The 18,987-nt window shown below is 32.7% G+C and overlaps 2 protein-coding genes across 2 annotated transcripts in view; both read left to right on the top strand.

Moving 5' to 3' along the window:
- The window catches only part of LOC18048841, a 4,164-nt gene extending 1,013 nt beyond the window's left edge, over nucleotides 1–3,151 (top strand). The window contains exons 3-4 of the mRNA XM_006441276.2: nucleotides 2,659–2,714; nucleotides 2,799–3,151. Coding sequence (XP_006441339.2) covers nucleotides 2,659–2,714; nucleotides 2,799–2,877 — 135 coding nt within the window. The 3' untranslated portion in view covers nucleotides 2,878–3,151. The remainder of the gene's footprint in view (nucleotides 1–2,658; nucleotides 2,715–2,798) is intronic.
- A 10,801-nt stretch (nucleotides 3,152–13,952) lies between these two features.
- LOC18048839 (dihydropyrimidine dehydrogenase (NADP(+)), chloroplastic) lies at nucleotides 13,953–17,961 on the top strand. The gene is made up of 7 exons (XM_006441274.2): nucleotides 13,953–14,400; nucleotides 14,667–14,930; nucleotides 15,024–15,194; nucleotides 16,662–16,774; nucleotides 16,862–17,048; nucleotides 17,424–17,533; nucleotides 17,641–17,961. Exons 1-7 carry the CDS (start codon nucleotides 14,134–14,136, stop codon nucleotides 17,795–17,797), a joined length of 1,269 nt encoding a protein of 422 aa, XP_006441337.1. The 5' UTR covers nucleotides 13,953–14,133; the 3' UTR covers nucleotides 17,798–17,961.
- Nucleotides 17,962–18,987: the final 1,026 nt, after the last annotated feature.

Below are 18,987 nucleotides of genomic sequence, written 5' to 3'. Positions count from 1 at the left end.
TAAGTCATGGATTTGCTGTCGTGAAAGCAACAAAATTGTGTGTATGTTTGTGCATAGGAGGAATATAAATGAAAATTATGGTCTCAAGGATGTTTTGTTGAAAAATGTGTTTTTTCTTTTAGTTGTTTCATCTCTATTGATGCTTTGGATTAATAGTCAAATAAGAAATTCTTTTGCTATGGCTGTTCTCCTATACTCACTTTGTAATAAACCAAAAGTGAATTGAGAGAACTTGATGGCCAGATCTTACATATGGGTAAGAATCTTTTATGTGTTCAAATTTAATTAAGATTCATCCTTTTGTGAGTCAATTAACGTAAGACACTTTAAGGTCACACAAAGTAAAATCATGTTATAAGGTTTAGGTGCGGTGAATAGCTCACCTGATGGAAGGAGCCGCTTAATGTAAAAGTGATCAATTTTTGCACTTCCCTTCAATCAGTTTTAGCAACTTAATTGGTCAGGAGTTTTTTCTCAGAAGCAATGATTGCAGTATCAAAACATAGGCTCATCATATAAACTTTGGAAATATTTTAAATTTGGGAGTGTACAGATATTATATTGATTAATTGTGTTTTCAATTTGCAGTTCCAGATCTGAAAACACATCTAGTAGCACTCTTATCTAGACAGTTTTTATGTTATTTATTTGAAGTAGATTTCTAGTTTCCCTATACATATGTTTTGATACGTACTAATTAGAACTTAAGTTATGTTTCTGTCATAGATCAATTAAAGAAATAGTATAACAATTTCTTTTTCAGAATTGTTTCTACCTTCTGGCTTTGCCAAATTTCTGTCATATGTCTATGTACTTTATATTCTTTTCTCCAAAAAATGCTCTTTCTTCTTTTTTTTATACTTATTTATTATTTTTCTTCCCTTTCACTTTCTTCTCCATTATAGATCATTTACTCTTTGGGTGGGGGTTTATGCCCTCTAAATTTCATTCTGAACGCTTATACTTTGTACACTCATTTAATAACTTTAAAATATCAATTTTTATTCTAAACACTCTTTCGAATGTCATAATAGTCCTCATTAAACACGTTCTTTAAGATGCTTTGTTTCGTTTTTACACCTATAAAAATGGTCCTCTATTTTAAATGTGTTGGCTTCTTCTTTTTCTATTTCTTTCCCTCATTCATTGTTCTTGCTTTATTTGTATTGTTTCCTTTATTCAATGACATATGTTGTGACTTCAAGCCTAGTATTATTTTTGTTTTCAAGATGACCATTGCCATGAATCATGAATGTCTGTGAAGATCTTTTGAATTGGGAATGCCAATATGACTTTCTTCTTGCTTTTTCACATTGGTTCTTCCTTTACTTCATTTTCCTCCCTCAATTATTCATGTACGTATTTCAATGATGTTATCACAGGGGAGACAATGAACATTGATTTGATTTTTCATGGGCGATATTTGTTAAAACTAAGTAATAATTTTACGGTACATTAGATTTGATGTTGAAGAGGATTAGGGTATAAGATAAAATAATTGTGCAGATAATGGGTGTATTGGATGGGGTGCAGATAGTAATAAAAAAATAAATAAATTATGTATTAAATTTTCCATAATAGTAAATAACATTAAGGATATTATAGTAATATAAACATTTATTAAAATGTGAGTGTTCAGATTAAATTGAAGAGTGCAAGTAGCCGGGGCACCCTTAGTCCTTTAGGAGTCTAGCATCAAGAAAACTGTTATTGTGGTGTTTGTTTTGTTCTCAATAACTGTTACTATATTTATATACAATATTTGATATCAGTATTCAATTGTTTAAATATATTAGTTGCAATACTTGTGTTTCTTAAGGATGAGCTATATGTGGTGTGAATTCAATTGCTTGAAGAATTAAATGTTGAAAAATTCCTGACATTGTGATTTATGGATTAAAAATAAAGGGAAAAAATATAGAAACCTTATGTTTATCTCGTCAATTCTATTTGATTCGTGGTCAAAAAATGAAATGATAAATTTTATTGATGATCAGAAGCTTTATTGTTACGTATTGGTTTGCTTTATCCAAAGAAAGTTGTAGAAGCTTTATTGTTATGTATTGGTTTGCTTTATCCAAAGAAAGTTGTCTATCATATATGATTTTTGACATATAAAAGGCCAGTTTAGTATTTTAGTGCCTTAAATAGTTATTATTATCCGTGCAAATTAGTTGTGAAATAATTAGGCATTTAATAATTAGTTAAACTTTGAGTTAGTGCTTATTGAAGGATTTGCTGCAGAAGGAAATGAATGATGATGATTTCAAATCATTGATTTGTAGAAAAATGAGATGGCATTATGATTATAAAGAGTTTTCTGTGAGAATCTGTGTAATCTCTTGGTGATTGAATGAACAGAGAAGCAGCAGAAAAGCACAGAGAGCCCAGTTTCTACATGTGTTGCAATTTAAGTGTGTACTTTATAAAGCATCACTGGATAAGGAAGCCTTGATTCTTTCATTGATTGCACCATTGATTTTTCTGTCTGAGAATTGTGCTCTTACATGTAGTTCTTGGCAAAGGGCACAGCCATCCTATCCCATGATCCAATTTCATCAAAGCATTTACATTTTCTTTTCGAAGTTTCTTTATTACCGTATATCTGTTCTGATAAGGTTATTTTTATTATACTTACTGTTGAGGTGATTTCTGCAGATCTACAAGGCTCAAAGGAATGTTATTCTCTGTGCTGCAGCATGCCTTCTGTACTGGTATTAAGCAGTAGTCTGTTAGTTTCATCTTCAGAAACTTCCTTTCAAGATTTATACTTAAATAATATTTGTTCATGGTTACAGGTCTATCTTCCGTATTTGTAAGTATTACAAGGACGTTCAAAGATTGGAGGAAGTAGAAAAGAGATACAAGGAAGAGTAACTTTTGTCATTCTGCCATTTGGGGCAACGGCCAAATAGTAGGAATTCAGTTTAGATAAATGAGTTGATTTACATAGTATTGGCCATTAGGTATGGAAACTTGACTTTCCATTTCCGCATTATCTTAAATTAGATGTATTTGCTAGTGTGTTAACTGGTTTGTTAATCTTTCTTCCGCTAGAAACATATACTTGTCTTTGCATTAACACTGCTGCAATTTGTGAGAAATAAATTGTGTTAAATTTAAGCAAACACAGATATGATTTATTTATTAATTGTATCGAAACATCAAAATATGGATACAATCTGTTTATTATTTGTGTTGACTCATTTTAACTTATTTAATATAAAAATAATAAATTAATTTAAAAATAATAAATATGTGAATATTATTCCTAAAAATAAGTCATAAATAAACTAATATGATATAAATATCATATGACTAAATTTATAACACAATATTGATATGATACGGAAAATTAATTTAGTGTTTAGTATGTATGTTAGTTAATTTTTTCAATAGTATTATTACATATTAAATATTAATTGATATTTGTGTTATAAATGTGTAATCATGTAGAGGTAGTTTAACATGGATACGATACAATTATTTATTATTTCTTGTTAATGTTTGTTTTTCTTCCTATCTATACATGTTTCTCGTGTGAATGTTTTTGTTTTATTTATTATTGTTATTAATCTTTTGACTATGAGCAAGAGTTTGGGGAAGGTAGTTAACAATACCTAAACAGCCAACACACGACCCACGTATAGCTATTATTTTAAAATGATAGATATTTCTTATAATATCCTTTTTAATGACAAATTTAACTTTAATTAAAGTCAATCCTCATGAAATACTAATCGTTCCCAATATCCATGAGTTTTTCGATTCTTAAGTGGGGCAAAAAAAATTGGAAGATGTCTTACAAAACAATCACTTGTATTAAAAAAAAAAAAGAAAGAAAACTTTTGTAGACTTTTTTTAATTTATATAAAAATATTTTTTTTATTTGCTCACTCTTGGTTTAAAATAATGCAGAGATATACATGTAATTTTTGGCTTAAAAATAAAATGGGGTTTATAATAAGAGTGTAAACGTATTTAACATGTGGTTTAGTTAGGTATATTGCGTCAATAAATGCAATTTCAACAAAAGGTAAATTTTATAAATATTTAAAATGAATTTGAGAGAATTTTGGAAGGGTGACAAGAATTGAACTCTAAAATTAAAGGTATGTACAATGGTACTAACAATAATTCTGCTCCACTAGAAAAAAGATCCCAAGGATAATTGCATTGGGATAAAAAAAACAAAAAAAGTAGTTTGGACAATCACTCCACTTTTTTTTTTTTTTTAAAGTCTCTTGACCATCTTTGGTTGGTTAGGTAGTGTAGCTTAAATGTTTTAGTTTTAAAATGTTTGATAAAAAAATTATAGTTGTAATTTAGAAGATAAGTTAATTTTATTTTACACTTGTATAATGAAAAATATATAATATTTTTACTATTATTTTCATAATTATTATTTAAAATCATATTGGTCCCACAATATCAACTTTATATTACAGTTGCAATCTTTTTTTTTTTTTTGGCACAGCACCTCAATACTATACAGGGCTTGAGATTGCCTTAACATTAGTCAAAATTTAGACAATTTTACCCTTACAATAAATGGCCATGTATCATAATTTATTAATTATTAGGTATTTACTTTATGACTTATATAACACTTTTAAATGAAACATAATATTTTTAGTACCCCCCACGTATAATCACAGGAAGTAAATTATAAGAGATATATTGATATGAAACCCGCCAAAAACTGATGCGGCCCTAATCAATTTAGTCTCCAAGATCGAATTTAAACCTAGAATTGAATGGAACCACAACCCAATGCTCAATGAAAGCATGGATCATTTATGAGGATGCCACAATCAGTTATGGATGATCTTATTGATAAGTCAAGAATTTGAATGCCATGGTAATCCGATACGTTGAAGAGTTAGTTTAAGAACTAAAGAGAATTAACTCTCTCACTAATTGTATTAAAACTAATCTATCTTTCTTATTGGATGTGAGTACATTATATATGACTGGTTACAAGAAATTCCGCCCCATAATTACCCTTAGTATTTTCATAAATAAATTTTAAACCAAAATCAAATCAGAATCCTAATCTAAAGCAAATAAGGAAAGACTCTAAATCAAATCAGAATCCTAATCAGCTTAAATGTCTTACATCAATTAAAATGGAAACTAGGCAATTAAAACAGAAATAACTAATTTGTTTCGCCATTCGCCATTTGCCTCCTCAAGAAATAGGAAAGTATCCAAAAAGAAAAGTAGTATATTCTCGTAACATGAAAGTATCCAACACTATAAAAAAACTTGCAATAGATGACAGACACTTTGTGATAGATTCTAAGAAAAATGGCATAAGTCATAAAAGCATGATAGATTCATGATAAATTTTGTCTATCAAGTATTCATGACGGACTCGTGATAGAAATAAATTATGTCAAGAATATATGACAACTTTGTGGTAGAATATATTATATCAAGAATTCATGATAAAATTTTAGTGTTGACTTGATTTTGATGATTTTTTGACTGAAATTTTTGGTATTATTTAAAATAAAATATTATATGAATCAAGAAACGTTATCGTTTCACATAAGTTGGAACGATGATATTTTGCTTATAAATTTAAAATATTAAATATTTAAAATTTTTATTATAAAATAAAAATAAACTATTAAAATAAAAATTAAAAGTTAAAATTAAAAAGAAACCCTCGATTTTTTATTTCTAAGTGTTGAGGCTTCCACCTATTGTCTCACCAAACTCTTCTCTCATAAAACCCCCTGAAACCCTAGCCTCCTCACAACCTCTCTCAATCGACATAGGTAGATGCTCACATCCATAGCAACCATGGTAGAAGCATTATAATCGGGCTACGTTTCTTGATGCAGCGTAAGCGTGGGGGTGCTCATGGCCACTGCTAGTCGCATGTGGTGACCACAAAAAGAAGCAATAAAGTTGTAGCAAAGCCTATTTCATGTTGGTTGCAGTTGTAGCAGACTAGGGGGTGACCTTCTAATGGCCATTTCTGGCACAAATCAGTTGCTGGTGGTGGCGATGGTCATGCAGCATAATGGAGGCTCTCTCCTTGTGCCGACGACAACATAGAAAAGCACTAGTGTAAGTTGTTGTTTGAAATGGCTGCAATGGACGCAAAGCAATTGGCAGCTACGGGGAAAAGGAAAAATGAAATTAGGTCCTTCATCGTGCTAAGCGTAACAATGTAATGTTCACATAACATCATCAAATATCATAATGATAAGGAGGTTTGTCCAAACTTTGAATGATATCATCCATTCTGTCATTCTATATGTATCCCCACTTCAATTTCATTTGTGGGAAATCTATTTGTGTTCTTAAGCTGACCTATTAGATTTGATAGTTGCTTAAAGAATATTAATTTTTTCTATATATCTTATGGTTTAATTTTTATTTTTTTGTCTTAGAACTTATTCTTTCAGCCTTAGGACTTCATCTTTCCCAATTTCACATCTGCAACTTCTCTCGATTTCTTGTCTCTTCAGATTGGTATGATTTCAATTGATTTATTGTCTCTTCAAAACCTTGGATATTGTAATGTGCCTGGATTGTTTATCGGTTTGTCTAGTGGAAATTGAATTTGCTATAGGGCTTTCAAATTTCACTATAAACTACCAATTTTAAATATTTGTTCTTTAATTCTCTTTAGTTCTTATACAATCTCTTTGAACTTATTAGATTTATGTGGTGTTCAAACTCTTGACTTATCAATCAGATCATCCGTAACTGATTGTGGCGTCCTCACATACCAAGTTTCATGCTTTCCTTGAGCATCGGCTCGAGGTTCCATTCTAGATTTAGATTTGATCTTGGAGACTAAATTGATTAGGGTCGCGTCAGTTCTTGGTGGGGTTCATATCACTAATAATCTTCTTCACTTTGTCACTATTAGTAAATGTCTTTCGTAGTGCTCCTAGAGAATTCATGATATTGGTGAATTTAGTGTACATATCATGAACACTCTCATATGACTCCATTTGAAGCATCTCATATTGTCTAGTGAATTTTAGACTCTTTTACTTGATTAGTTCCCTAATAGACAACTTTAAGTTTTCTCCAAATTTTATAAGCATTAGAGCAACCTGAGGCCTATGAAATTCCTTTTTATCTAACGCACAAAATAAAACATTCATGGCTTTAGAATTTAAAGACATCTTTCTTTAATCCAACTCACTCCACTCACTTGAAGGTTTTGGAATTTCTGCTCCATTTTTATAATTCTTCTTAAGAATGAAAGGACCATTACAAACCATTTCCTACATTTTATAGTCTATGGCTTGTAAATAGATTCTCATCCTAGTCTTGCAATAAGGATAGTCATTACCATTAAAAAAATAGAGGTCTAGTGGTGGATGGACCTTTCATGAAGGTTGAGCTACTTTGGCTTGCTATGGATCTTTGACTCTAGATAGTTAAGTCTTAGCAACAGAACCTCACTCTGATATCAATCCAAATTCTAGCTAGGCAACCCAAGAAAGGGGTGAATTGGGTTTTTAAAAAAATCTTCAAAAAACAATACCACAAATCAATACCAAGAATTACCACAACCAATAATAATAATAATTTCAACGACAAGTAAATTTAAAGAGTCAAGGGTAGAGAAAATGAACACGATAATTTTGCATGGTTCGGCAACCCACCTACATTCACGCCTCCAAGCAAACCAAGCTTGAGGATTTCACTAATCAAGCCTTACAACCCAAGGCTTCAAGAAGTTTACAATTGATTTCTAAGGTGTCAATGTAACTTTACAATTCGAGATGATCCCATACATCTTCTCCAAAGTTCCCAACACTTACGATAATCACTCAACTTTTGATGTTAAAATGAAGATTACAAAGGTCACACTCCTTACAAGAGTGAGCTAATGAATCAATGTATATGAATAAGCAGATGAAAGCTCAAGATGATTTGTATGAAGAAGTTTAAACTTGAAAAAGATTGAAGAACACATTTGAAATGAGTTTGATTTGACTTTTTATAGTTGTAACAAGAAAACTGGTTGTTATTCACTTTCTAAGCGTTATCAGATTGTCGTTAATTATGAAAAGGATCGTCGTTTGGCTTATGTGGCAAGTTATCGTTATGAAACAATTTGAAAATTTTTCACAATTGGTCATCGCCTACGGGTTGTCGGTTTACCATTTAATTTGAGAGTCCACTGATTGGAGCCAATTTGCTGCTTGCAATTTAATCAGTTTGCCGTTTGATTCCAGAAACTCTTTTGTCCAAAGTCGGCTTGCTGCTTGTTAGTAAACGATTTGTTGTTTGATTCCAAAAACTGCTAGAAAATTATCAGTTAGCTGCTATAATAAAACGGTTATGCCGCTAATTTTCTAAAATTATAATTGGCCCTAAACTTTTGTAAAATTACATCATGGCCCAAAAAGTTATAGAACTTTTCAAATAGGTCCATGTCCAGAATTTCAAAGTAATACTGTTGATTTAAAAGTTCTTAAAATATTTTCAATTTATTCCATAAACTTGAAAGCAATTAATTTCATAAAATCATTTTTTCCTTTAAGTATAGAACCTTTTATATTACGAAAATAATGATTTGTTTAAAATGTCATGAAAATTAATTTGACATTTTAAATACTTAATCATGCATAAATTTAATCATACTTGCTTTACAAGAAATGTAATAAAAGAAATCACCTAAGCTAGTATCTTTTATGCTTGTCCTTGACTTGATTTGCTTTTTGTCCTTTTTCCATTGAGTACCTTGAACTTGATCTCACATGTATGATTTTGTCCTTCAAAAGCTAGTGAGATTTGAAACATATATATATATATATATATATATATATATACAAACACACACACCAATATACCCTTAATGCATTGTTTGTTATCATGAAAATCAAAGACCATATAACTGTTTAGGCCAACAGCATCCTTACTTTGTTAAAGTGAGGGTGCTCTCACTAGAGAAAGACTCTCTCTCTCTCTCTCTCTCTCTTCATACATACATACATATACATTTGCTTTTCCAGGGTGATAGTTTATTTCACAATTGTAATCCTTGACAAGCTCTAGCCAACACCGTTGTCGCATATTCAACTCCTTCTGTGTAAAGAAGTATTTGAGGCTCTTATGATCAGTGTAAATCTTACAATCTGCCCTCATTAAATAATGACGCCATATTTTTAATGCGTGTACCACCGCTGCCAACTCCAAATCATGCGTTGGATAATTTTTCTCTTATTCCTTCAATTGTCTAGAAGCATACACAATGGTTTTTCCATTTGCATGAGGACGCACCCTATGCCATTTGTGGAGGCATCGCCATAAATGAAAAAATCCTCAGAGCTATTAGGAATGGCTAGGATTGGAGTAGTGACCAGTTGTCATTTTAGTTCTTCAAAACTTTTCTCTCATTCTGAGGTCCATACAAACTTGGCATTTTTCTTTGTCAACTGGGTTAATGGCATCGCGATCTTCGAGAATCCTTCCACAAATCTTCGGTAGTATCTAGCCAAACCTAAGAAGCTTCTGACTTCTTTGGGATTAGTTGGTTGGGACCATTGGCTTTCGACTTTCACCTTTGAGGGGTCTAGTGAAATTCCATCCTTAGACACGACGTGTCCTAGGAATATAACTTTTTCAAGCCAAAATTCACATTTCTTGAGTTTTGTATAAAGTTGCTTCTCCTTCAAGGTCTGAAGAGCGATCTGTAAATGCTCAACATGCTCTTCATTTGTTTGTGAGTAGATCAAAATGTCGTCAATGAACACCACTATGAATTTGTCTAGGAAATCTTTAAATACTTTGTTCATGAGGTCCATGAAGGCTGTTGGGGCATTAGTTAGTCCAAATGACATAACAACAAAGTCATAATATCCATAACATGTTCTGAATGCTGTTTTAAGAATATCTTCTTCCCTAATTCTCAACTGGTGATATCCTGATCGAAGATCAATCTTTAAAAATACTGATGCTCCTTGCAAATGATCAAACAAGTCATTTATGCGTGGAAGTGGGTATTTGTTCTTGATAGTTACCTTATTTAGCTCTCGATAGTCAATGCACATTCGCATGGATCCATCCTTTTTTTTTACGAATAATACTGGTGCTTCCCATGGTGAATGACTTGGGCGTATGTAGCCTTTGTCCAGTAACTCCTATAATTGACTCTTTAACACCTTTAATTCTGATGGGGCCATCCTATAGGGCGCCTTTGAAATTAGAGCAGTTCTTGATATTACTGCGGGGTTCCTTCCGCATCCGTCTTGTTGAGTGTGAATACTCGAGCATTAGCCTTTTCTTGTTGCATACCATTTTCTGGGCAGTCCCTGATGAATTTTCCTTCCTTTCCACATTTGAAACATGTTATAGTATTTGCTCAACATTCTCCAGGGTGAGTTCTGCTGCTTTGATTGCACTTTGACTTTCGTGGGACTTCCTTCTGATGATTCTTTGGGCATTTGCTTTTACTCTGATCCTGGACCACTGGCATTCCCTTTCTCTTATTATTAATTGAGCGTTGTCTTTCTACAAAGTTCCCCTATTCCACACTTCCTTTGTTTCTTCGTTTTTTTTTCCTTTTTTTCTTCATCTGCTTGCTCAATTACCAAGGCTCCATCGATGAGTTCGTTGAAGGAAGCATCACGAACTCCTGCCACCTTTAAATCCTTTGCGAGATCTTTGCATAATCCTTGTATAAAGTGGTCCTTTTTCAAGTCTTCTGTTGCATCCATATGTGGGGCATATCGAGAGAGCTCATCAAATTTTCGGATGTACTCTAGCACATACATCCTTCCTTGTTGTAAATAAATAAACTCTCTTCTTTTAGATGACTGAGCCGTCTCTGAAAAGTATTTGTTATAGAAGTGTTCTTTAAATTCCACCAATTGCATCAATGCTTCATTAGGGATTCGTTTGATAAAGTCCCACCAATATTCTGCCGCTCCTCGTAGAATAAAGGAGACACAAGTGACTTTTTTTTCTTCTGGCACTTTGGTTACTTCTATCATTATGTCCATGGTTCGCAACCATTGGTCTACTACGATAGGATCTACATCGCCTTCAAATGTGGTGGATTTAATCTTCTAAATTCGCTTCCGGCGTTGTTCATTGCATGAGCATGTTCATCCCTTCTAACTTCTCTTTCCAAGAGTCGTGCCACAATGTTTGTAAGTCGATCAATTGCAGATTGCTCCCCTGCAGTTCCTTTCGCCCTTCTTCTTCTATTACCCCTAGCGCTTGACATCTCAACGAGTTTTTAATCTAATTTCTATGTGTCAAACAAAGCAAATGTAAGATTTCTAACTAACCTAATTCTATGTTTTTACTAAAAAGCCGAGCCTTGTCCTTCCCCTTGACTTGTGCCTATGGACGGTCTACAGAATCGCTTTAAACCTTGGGCTCTGATACCAATTTGCAACAGTCCACTTAAATATCTATTTTTAAAATATTTAAAACATAGTTACTTTTAATACGATTTCTAAAAGTTTAACACAACAAACAAAATTTTCTTCATAAAGTAAAAGTCATACAGAGATTCCATAATTTATTTCAAAACTTGATTATTACATAAAGCTAAGATGTTTATTTTTTTTATTTAAACAAAGTTGAGCCCTCTTAAAATCGCAAGGTCTGTTATGCTCATATGCACTTCATCTTGGTTAGGACTTGGCGCGAACTTGCCCTACTCATTGTTACCTGCAATGTAAGGACTTTATGAGAGAATGCCCAGTAAGATAACACTTTTATGCATGTATAAATTATTATGAATATGGATGACCATCTTAAGCTTTTAAAAGAAACTTAGAAAATACAAAACAACTTCATTAGGGCCCTAGGTATGTTGCACTACAAGGTTGTCACTTTTACTCTTTAAACAATATGCCCTTGGGCCTCATTAGTTGATCCTTTGGGCGTTACGTATCGCCGTCCCCAAAAGATTTCTTTTCACTTAGCTTTGAGGGCTTGCCCTCCTTGGAAACTTTGCCACTAAGTAGTACAACAACCTATATTTCATAAATTCTTTTTCTAAAATGTCTTCTTCATAATGTAATCCATGATATGCATGCATTTAATGCAACTTATGCCATAACATTTAAAGTTCCTAGATGCATAACAGAATTAATACACAACACTATTTAAGAACAAGATTCTTTAATACAGGCGGCATAACCGACCATAGCATAATTAAGTATAAGTATCACAGATTAGGCGGCAGAGCCGACCATAACATAACTAAGTATCATAGATTAGGCGGCAGAGCCAATCATAATGTAACAAAGTATCATAACTTAGGCGGCAGAGCCGACCATAACGTAACTAAGTAACATAGATTATAACTAATCACATCATAATAGCCATCACAACATATAGGAATGGTTAAAACTGAAGTTAAGTATGAACAATTTTTTGTCCTTACATTGCAGTTGAAGTGTTACTTACCTCTTGACCTTGACTTCTCTAGACCTTTCTAAATTAAGGATTTCTCTACACTTGATATTATGACTTAGAATAGAAGAAAATGAACTTTCTAGGTTGGATTGAAAATGAAAGGAGTTAGGGGGTATTTATAGGATTTCTTAAGGCTAATGGATGGTTAGGATTTCTTAAGGCTAATGGATGGCTAGGATTTTGCCACCATAACTCTTGATCAATGGTTGAGATTAATCTTCATAAATACTTTACTAAATTCTAAAATTCTTAACTTTCTCTACACACTTCCCTTACATCATTGCTTATCTCATTACTTATGTTATTATTACTTATCTCATTGCTTATGTCATCATAACTTAGAATTAAATATTTTATATAATAATAATAATAATAATATTATTATTATTATTAATAATACTTAAAATAAATTCTATTATATTTAAGTGAGAAAATTGTACCTCACATTTTTTTTTAAACTATATTTGTAGCAGTCTAAGTTCCATGTAAATTTTTTTAGAATAACACAAAGAATTAAATAAATAAACAACAAATGAACATATTATTTTTTGATACCTTTTCAATTATTTGGAGAGTTATCTAGAGTAAAATATTTCAAACATGTCTTGATCAAAATGGGTCAAGAAAAAATATAAACAATAATATTTTATATAAAATTTAGCAATATGTGCACCCACTTAGTTTTCAAAATTTAAAAATATGTAATTTGATAATTATTTAGACATAATTTCAAAGATTTTTTTTAATGCAATGAAAAAAGACCAAATAACTTAATAAATTGTGTAATATAACTATTAAACAAATACACAACCTTTTACTACATACAACGACTCAAATCATCTAAAAATTATTAACATTAAATCATTTTTAATTTTAAATTAAAATTCACCGGTGTACATAATTCATGTGATATTGTGAAATATATATTTAATAAAAAGAGTAAAAACTAAAACAAATTTGGCCTTTTATAGAGAACTTGGTGAACGATATTTTGAAACAAAAATTTTATTCCAAAAATAAAAAATCTCTGCATTCATGTGGCTTCTCTTAAGATTGAGGAGAAACAATTGAGAATTAAAAGTGTTCAAGAAAGTTTATAGTTGAAGGGGTAATGTTGTAAAATTAAAATAGTATAATGTAATTATTGTGAAAGTTTTGGGTGATGTTTAAGTCAAATAAAATAATGATACAAGAGAAAAAAATACATATATGCTGTCAGTAAATATAAAAAGGATATGTTGTGAGACACCTGTCAAATCTAAAATAAGCGACTGAGGTAGTGAGCGACTGACCCAGAAACTCTTAAAAAAAATGTGTTATGAGACATCTGTGAAATTTAAAATAAGCGAGACAGCCGCTCATATCTAGCATTCCTCACGGTAACAAATGAATGAAATTATGGCAGTTATTTCCCTTTTAAAAAACAATAATAACATAAATAATTATTAAAAAAAGTCTGCAATCTAAGTCAACTCCAGAGTTACACGCAAAATGAGTCCAGCGCGACATTTCGTAATAATAATCTATATCCACATCTACTCCATATCCAACCGCTATCTCTCCCTTATAAATTATAGATATTAAATTATTTAATTGAGCTGTAGCTGTTATCGTAAATTATTATTAAGTCGAATTCATAAAGCTTCTCTCTGATCCCAAAAGAATCTTTAGAACTGAGTGAGATTCAATCTTGTTCATTTCCTTTTATCTCCATCCATGGCATCATTGAATTTGAATCAGATCATAAGCAACAGCAACACCTCCTTTGCTGTGAATCGTCGGCCAGGATTGCGCTTGCCTAGTCGAATTGGGTTGAGGGTTTTGGCTTCTGATTCAGCTTCAGCAGAGCCAGACTTGAGTATTACAGTAAATGGACTGCAGATGCCGAACCCGTTTGTTATCGGATCGGGTCCACCTGGCACCAACTACACTGTCATGAAGCGAGCCTTTGATGAAGGCTGGGGTGCTGTTGTTGCTAAAACTGTAAGTTCTTTATCATTTTTTTAAATTTGATTAAATTTACTTGACTTCTTGAACTTAATAATTCTCATGCATGTTGCTTATGATATTTGGGTTATCCAGTTTTAAATAAATTAGAATGAATTGCTTAAGAGTATGTTCAGTTGGCACTTTTCAAATTGAGACCAATTCAAGAATTCTTCTGATTTGATATAAATTAATCTAGGAATTTGCAATTCTACATGTTTTGATATTGAGAATATATTACTGTTCTTAAATTGTTCTGCTAGGTATCATTAGATGCAGCAAAAGTTATAAACGTAACTCCTCGATATGCCCGCCTGCGAGCAGGTGCGAATGGATCAGCCAAAGGGCAAATTATTGGGTGGGAGAACATAGAACTCATTAGCGATCGGCCGCTTGAAACAATGTTGAAAGAATTTAAACAATTAAAAGCATTGTATCCGGATAAGATTCTCATCGCTTCAATTATGGAAGAGTATAACAAAGCTGCATGGGAGGAGCTTATTGATCGAGTGGAAGAAACAGGAATTGTAAGATATCTTTACCTAGTGTTCTATGTTTCTTCATGCATCTTTCTGTTAAAAGTGTTAGCGTCATTTTTTTTTTCCTGCATTATTTTATAGGATGCAATAGAAGTTAATTTTTCATGTCCACATGGCATGCCGGAACGTAAAATGGGGGCTGCTGTTGGCCAAGATTGTAGGCTGTTGGAAGAAGTTTGTGGTTGGATAAATGCAAAAGCTACTGTTCCTGTGTGGGCAAAGATGACTCCTAACATTACTGACATTACAGAGGTGAGCTCTGCGTATGATGAAACTTTGTGTTGACTTCTAACTTTTAGGTTCAAATAAGGTAAGCATATATGTGAAACTTTTGTGCACGCCACATTGTTCAGTAATATGCATTCTAATTAGCTTTAGAGGTGATACTACTTATAATTAGCTTTAGATGTGATAATTCTTTTTAATTTTACACTATTATCTATTCAATTCCATTAATCTAGTGGCTGATGAGTCATCTCTGCTCATGAGTCTTTATGAAACATTGCATCATGCCGTGCATTGCTTTAATTTTCTGATTTTATTGGTGACATTGTACTAGAACTGAGTATAATTTTGGATTGAGATACTTTTATATGTCAATCTATTTGTGAAGGAACATAAGAGATCAGTGGGGATGCCTATGAGTTTTATGATGTATGCTTTTTATGAACCTTGGATATTAAATTTGGTATTTTTCTCGAATATTTTTTCATGAAAATAGGGATGAAATTATAGATGATATGAATTCTCCTGTTAATTCCTAGACGTGCATACATGAATATTATCATCTATTTTGAAATATATAATCATGCATTCTAGTATGGGAAAGACTTGTTATGAGAGTACTGAGCTGTTTTTAAGTCAAAATTAGCTGTTGGAGAGACTGGTTACTTTGGAAGGTCTTTTGTATTTTAGAATATTTAAGTTATATTTTATATATGACTTTCGATCAGGTCATGACTGTGCGAGGGGTGATACATAATTGGTGGAGTTATGTTGTGGGGCCCGTAGCTCCACCAATGAATACCCGCCACACGTGCAGACGCGCACTAGATCTGGTCTCTTTAATATTTATAATATCAAAGGCTTATTTGATAGTTTGTGTAAACCAGCAGACCACTTTACTAAGGGCACTCGTCATATCATATATATTTAAGTGATACGGTGGTTAAAAATTTACTAACAGCATGTAGCAGCAGGGACATAGATAATGACCCATTGCAAATGTTGTCTTTACCAATAAGATATGAAAACTCTGGACCTGGATGACTATCTATAATTGAAAACCTATTCTTTTACTTGATTTCACAATTCTGTTTACGATTGTCCACCTGAACAGATTCTTGTGCTAAAATTATGTTAAAGAAGGGAAAATCTTGTTTATGCTTTGTGTAATTACTGAATTCTTTTCTTTTAGTTAATATTTACTGGTGTAGATTCGCAGACTCTTGTTCGAGTTGAAAAGTCCACAGGAAAAAATTCCTTTGAACTTTCTAAATGATCATCAAATTTCAATTAGCAGTATTGTGTATGTGGTTCTTGTATTAATTTTCTTTTTCTTAGAGTTCTAATTTAAAGTTCATTGTTATTCTTATAATTACTTGTGCAGTTTTATCATGTGAACACAAAAAATTCTGTTGATATTTTTCGATATTTAATTTTCAAGATGCATATTTCATTATTTTAGTGATAACTGATCTTATCCTCCATTGTATATAGCCAGCTAGGGTGGCTCTCAGATCAGGAAGTGAGGGAGTATCTGCTATTAACACAATCATGAGCGTCATGGGAATTGATCTGAAAACTTTGCGTCCTGAACCTTGTGTCGAGGGGTTTGCATTCTCAGATTCAGTAATATGTGAGTTTTCCATTGGCTTAGCATTGATCTAAGAAAATTGTGTTTTGAAATTTGTCATCAGATACTCTACACCTGGGGGCTATTCTTGCAAGGCAGTCCATCCTATTGCATTAGGAAAAGTAATGAGTATAGCCAAAATGATGAAGTCGGAATTCAATGACAAGGATTACTCACTTTCTGGCATTGGAGGTGTAGAAACTGGTGGCGATGCTGCCGAATTTATTCTTCTTGGTGCAAATACTGTTCAGGTAGGCCTCAAACCTGTTCCTTGTTATTAGTTTTCTTTTGCAACATCAATTTGTTTTTCCTTTTTTTTTTCTGAGTGAACCTCATCAGACAAAGGCAATGCAAATCGACATTCATGCCTGCCTGATACATATTAATTTGCTTGAGCTTGTTCTCTATTACTGCTGCTGCTATGTTTGCCCGACATCAAAACATCGGGATATCCTTGACATTTACCTTAAAATTTAGCATGAAATATGATATGTGGAATTAACTGTCATTGCAATCATATGAGTCAAAATATTCAAGCCCATGTATTTATTTCTTTTTTTTCTAATGAAGATTTTTCAATATGTACATGTAATTGCAAAGTTTCATGTGCCATTTCCTTTCTGTAGGTCTGCACGGGGGTTATGATGCATGGATACGGTCTCGTGAAGAGACTTTGCGAGGAGTTGAAGGACTTCATGAAAATGCACAATTTTTCCTCCATAGAAGATTTCAGAGGGTAAGCAGTATTTACTAGATCATATTATCCATAAAAACGGTAAGTTTTAAGAATTGTTGGGTATACTGAATTTTTTTCCTTCCTTTTCCTTGTTTGGTTTTTGCCAGGGCCTCTATTGAGTATTTTACCACACACACAGAATTAGTAAGGATGCAACAAGAAGCAATCCAACAAAGGAAAGCAGTCAGGAAAGGACTGCAGTCTGATAAAGATTGGACAGGTGATGGCTTTGTCAAAGAGACTTTGAGCATGGTTTCTAACTGAATTTTACATTTGCATTGACGCGCCTGGTTTTGTTGTTTCATTCAAGTATAACATTGTTGATATGTTTTCTTAGGTTGTTGGACTTGTAAATTATGTCATTTGTGCTATGAATTATAAAGAAAAAATAAATAAATTCGCAAATGCATAGCTTTGGTTTCCTTCAATACAATCTTTACAATAAGGCGAACATTCTGGCTTAGCCTCCGAGTTTGGACTAATTATTTACTTGGTTAGGGATGGCAAAATCTTCCATGGATTTAGGGTCCTATGGAACTCCACCACAAATGGGGTGAATTTTCAATAATTTTTGGGAAATGACGTGGGGAATGAGGATAAATAATCTCTAAATTCTTAATGGGGTGAGGTTTGGTTTTGTACTCCCCACCCCACCCCACCTTCCATTAAATATAAATATTTTTTTAATTTTTATTTAGTCTCGGGATAACCACTACCACCCAAAAGGGAAGCCACTCCTTGGCTGCTGGATAGGATGAACTGTGGTTGGAACGTTGGAATTCTTAGCCTAAAACTTTCTGATGCACAAGATCCTACAAAGAGGCGAGTGTAGAGTATACTCATTATAGGATCGAAATGAACTATTATGAGAGTCTATTGTTTTCTAAGGAGAATAGAGGAAGAAGGAGGGACTTAAGTTGCCATGTTATGAAAGCACGATTTTTTTTTTCTTAAACGTCATCTGAATACAAACTGAGATAAGTTCTTCTTATATAGAAGAACTCTTGGAGAGAGGATAAGACATGACCCTTATCCTTTTGTAAAAGTAAAAACATAATGCGAAAGTAAAAACATAATTATGAAAGGGATAGGATAGGACCGTATCCTACTTTTCTTAAAGAAAAAGCAAACAACATGATTACAAAACAAAAATAAAAGCAAGCTTTTAGAAAAGTAGATGCTTTGTTTTTTGTAAAAGTAAAAGCAATTATTACAAGCAAATAAAAGCTTAAAGAGGCAGCAATCACGAGACTCATAGATAGGATCATCATTGGCTATGAGAGGAGGATAATTTGTCAACATTGCTATCGACTTCTGCGAAAGGTTCTTTCCACCAAGGTAGAGGGGAATTGTATTGGTGAGTTGGAAAATCAGTTGGCGGCACTGAACTGGTTGAAGGTGCATCAAATGTTTTTGTAGGATGCAGGATTGAAGTGAATTCTTCCCAAGGATCT

This window comes from Citrus clementina, unplaced genomic scaffold (assembly GCF_000493195.1).
Source record: "Citrus clementina cultivar Clemenules unplaced genomic scaffold, Citrus_clementina_v1.0 scaffold_3, whole genome shotgun sequence".
Lineage (NCBI taxonomy): Eukaryota > Viridiplantae > Streptophyta > Magnoliopsida > Sapindales > Rutaceae > Citrus > Citrus x clementina.
The sequence above is the reverse complement of the archived record's forward strand: the minus strand, read 5'-3'. Positions and strand labels throughout refer to the sequence as shown.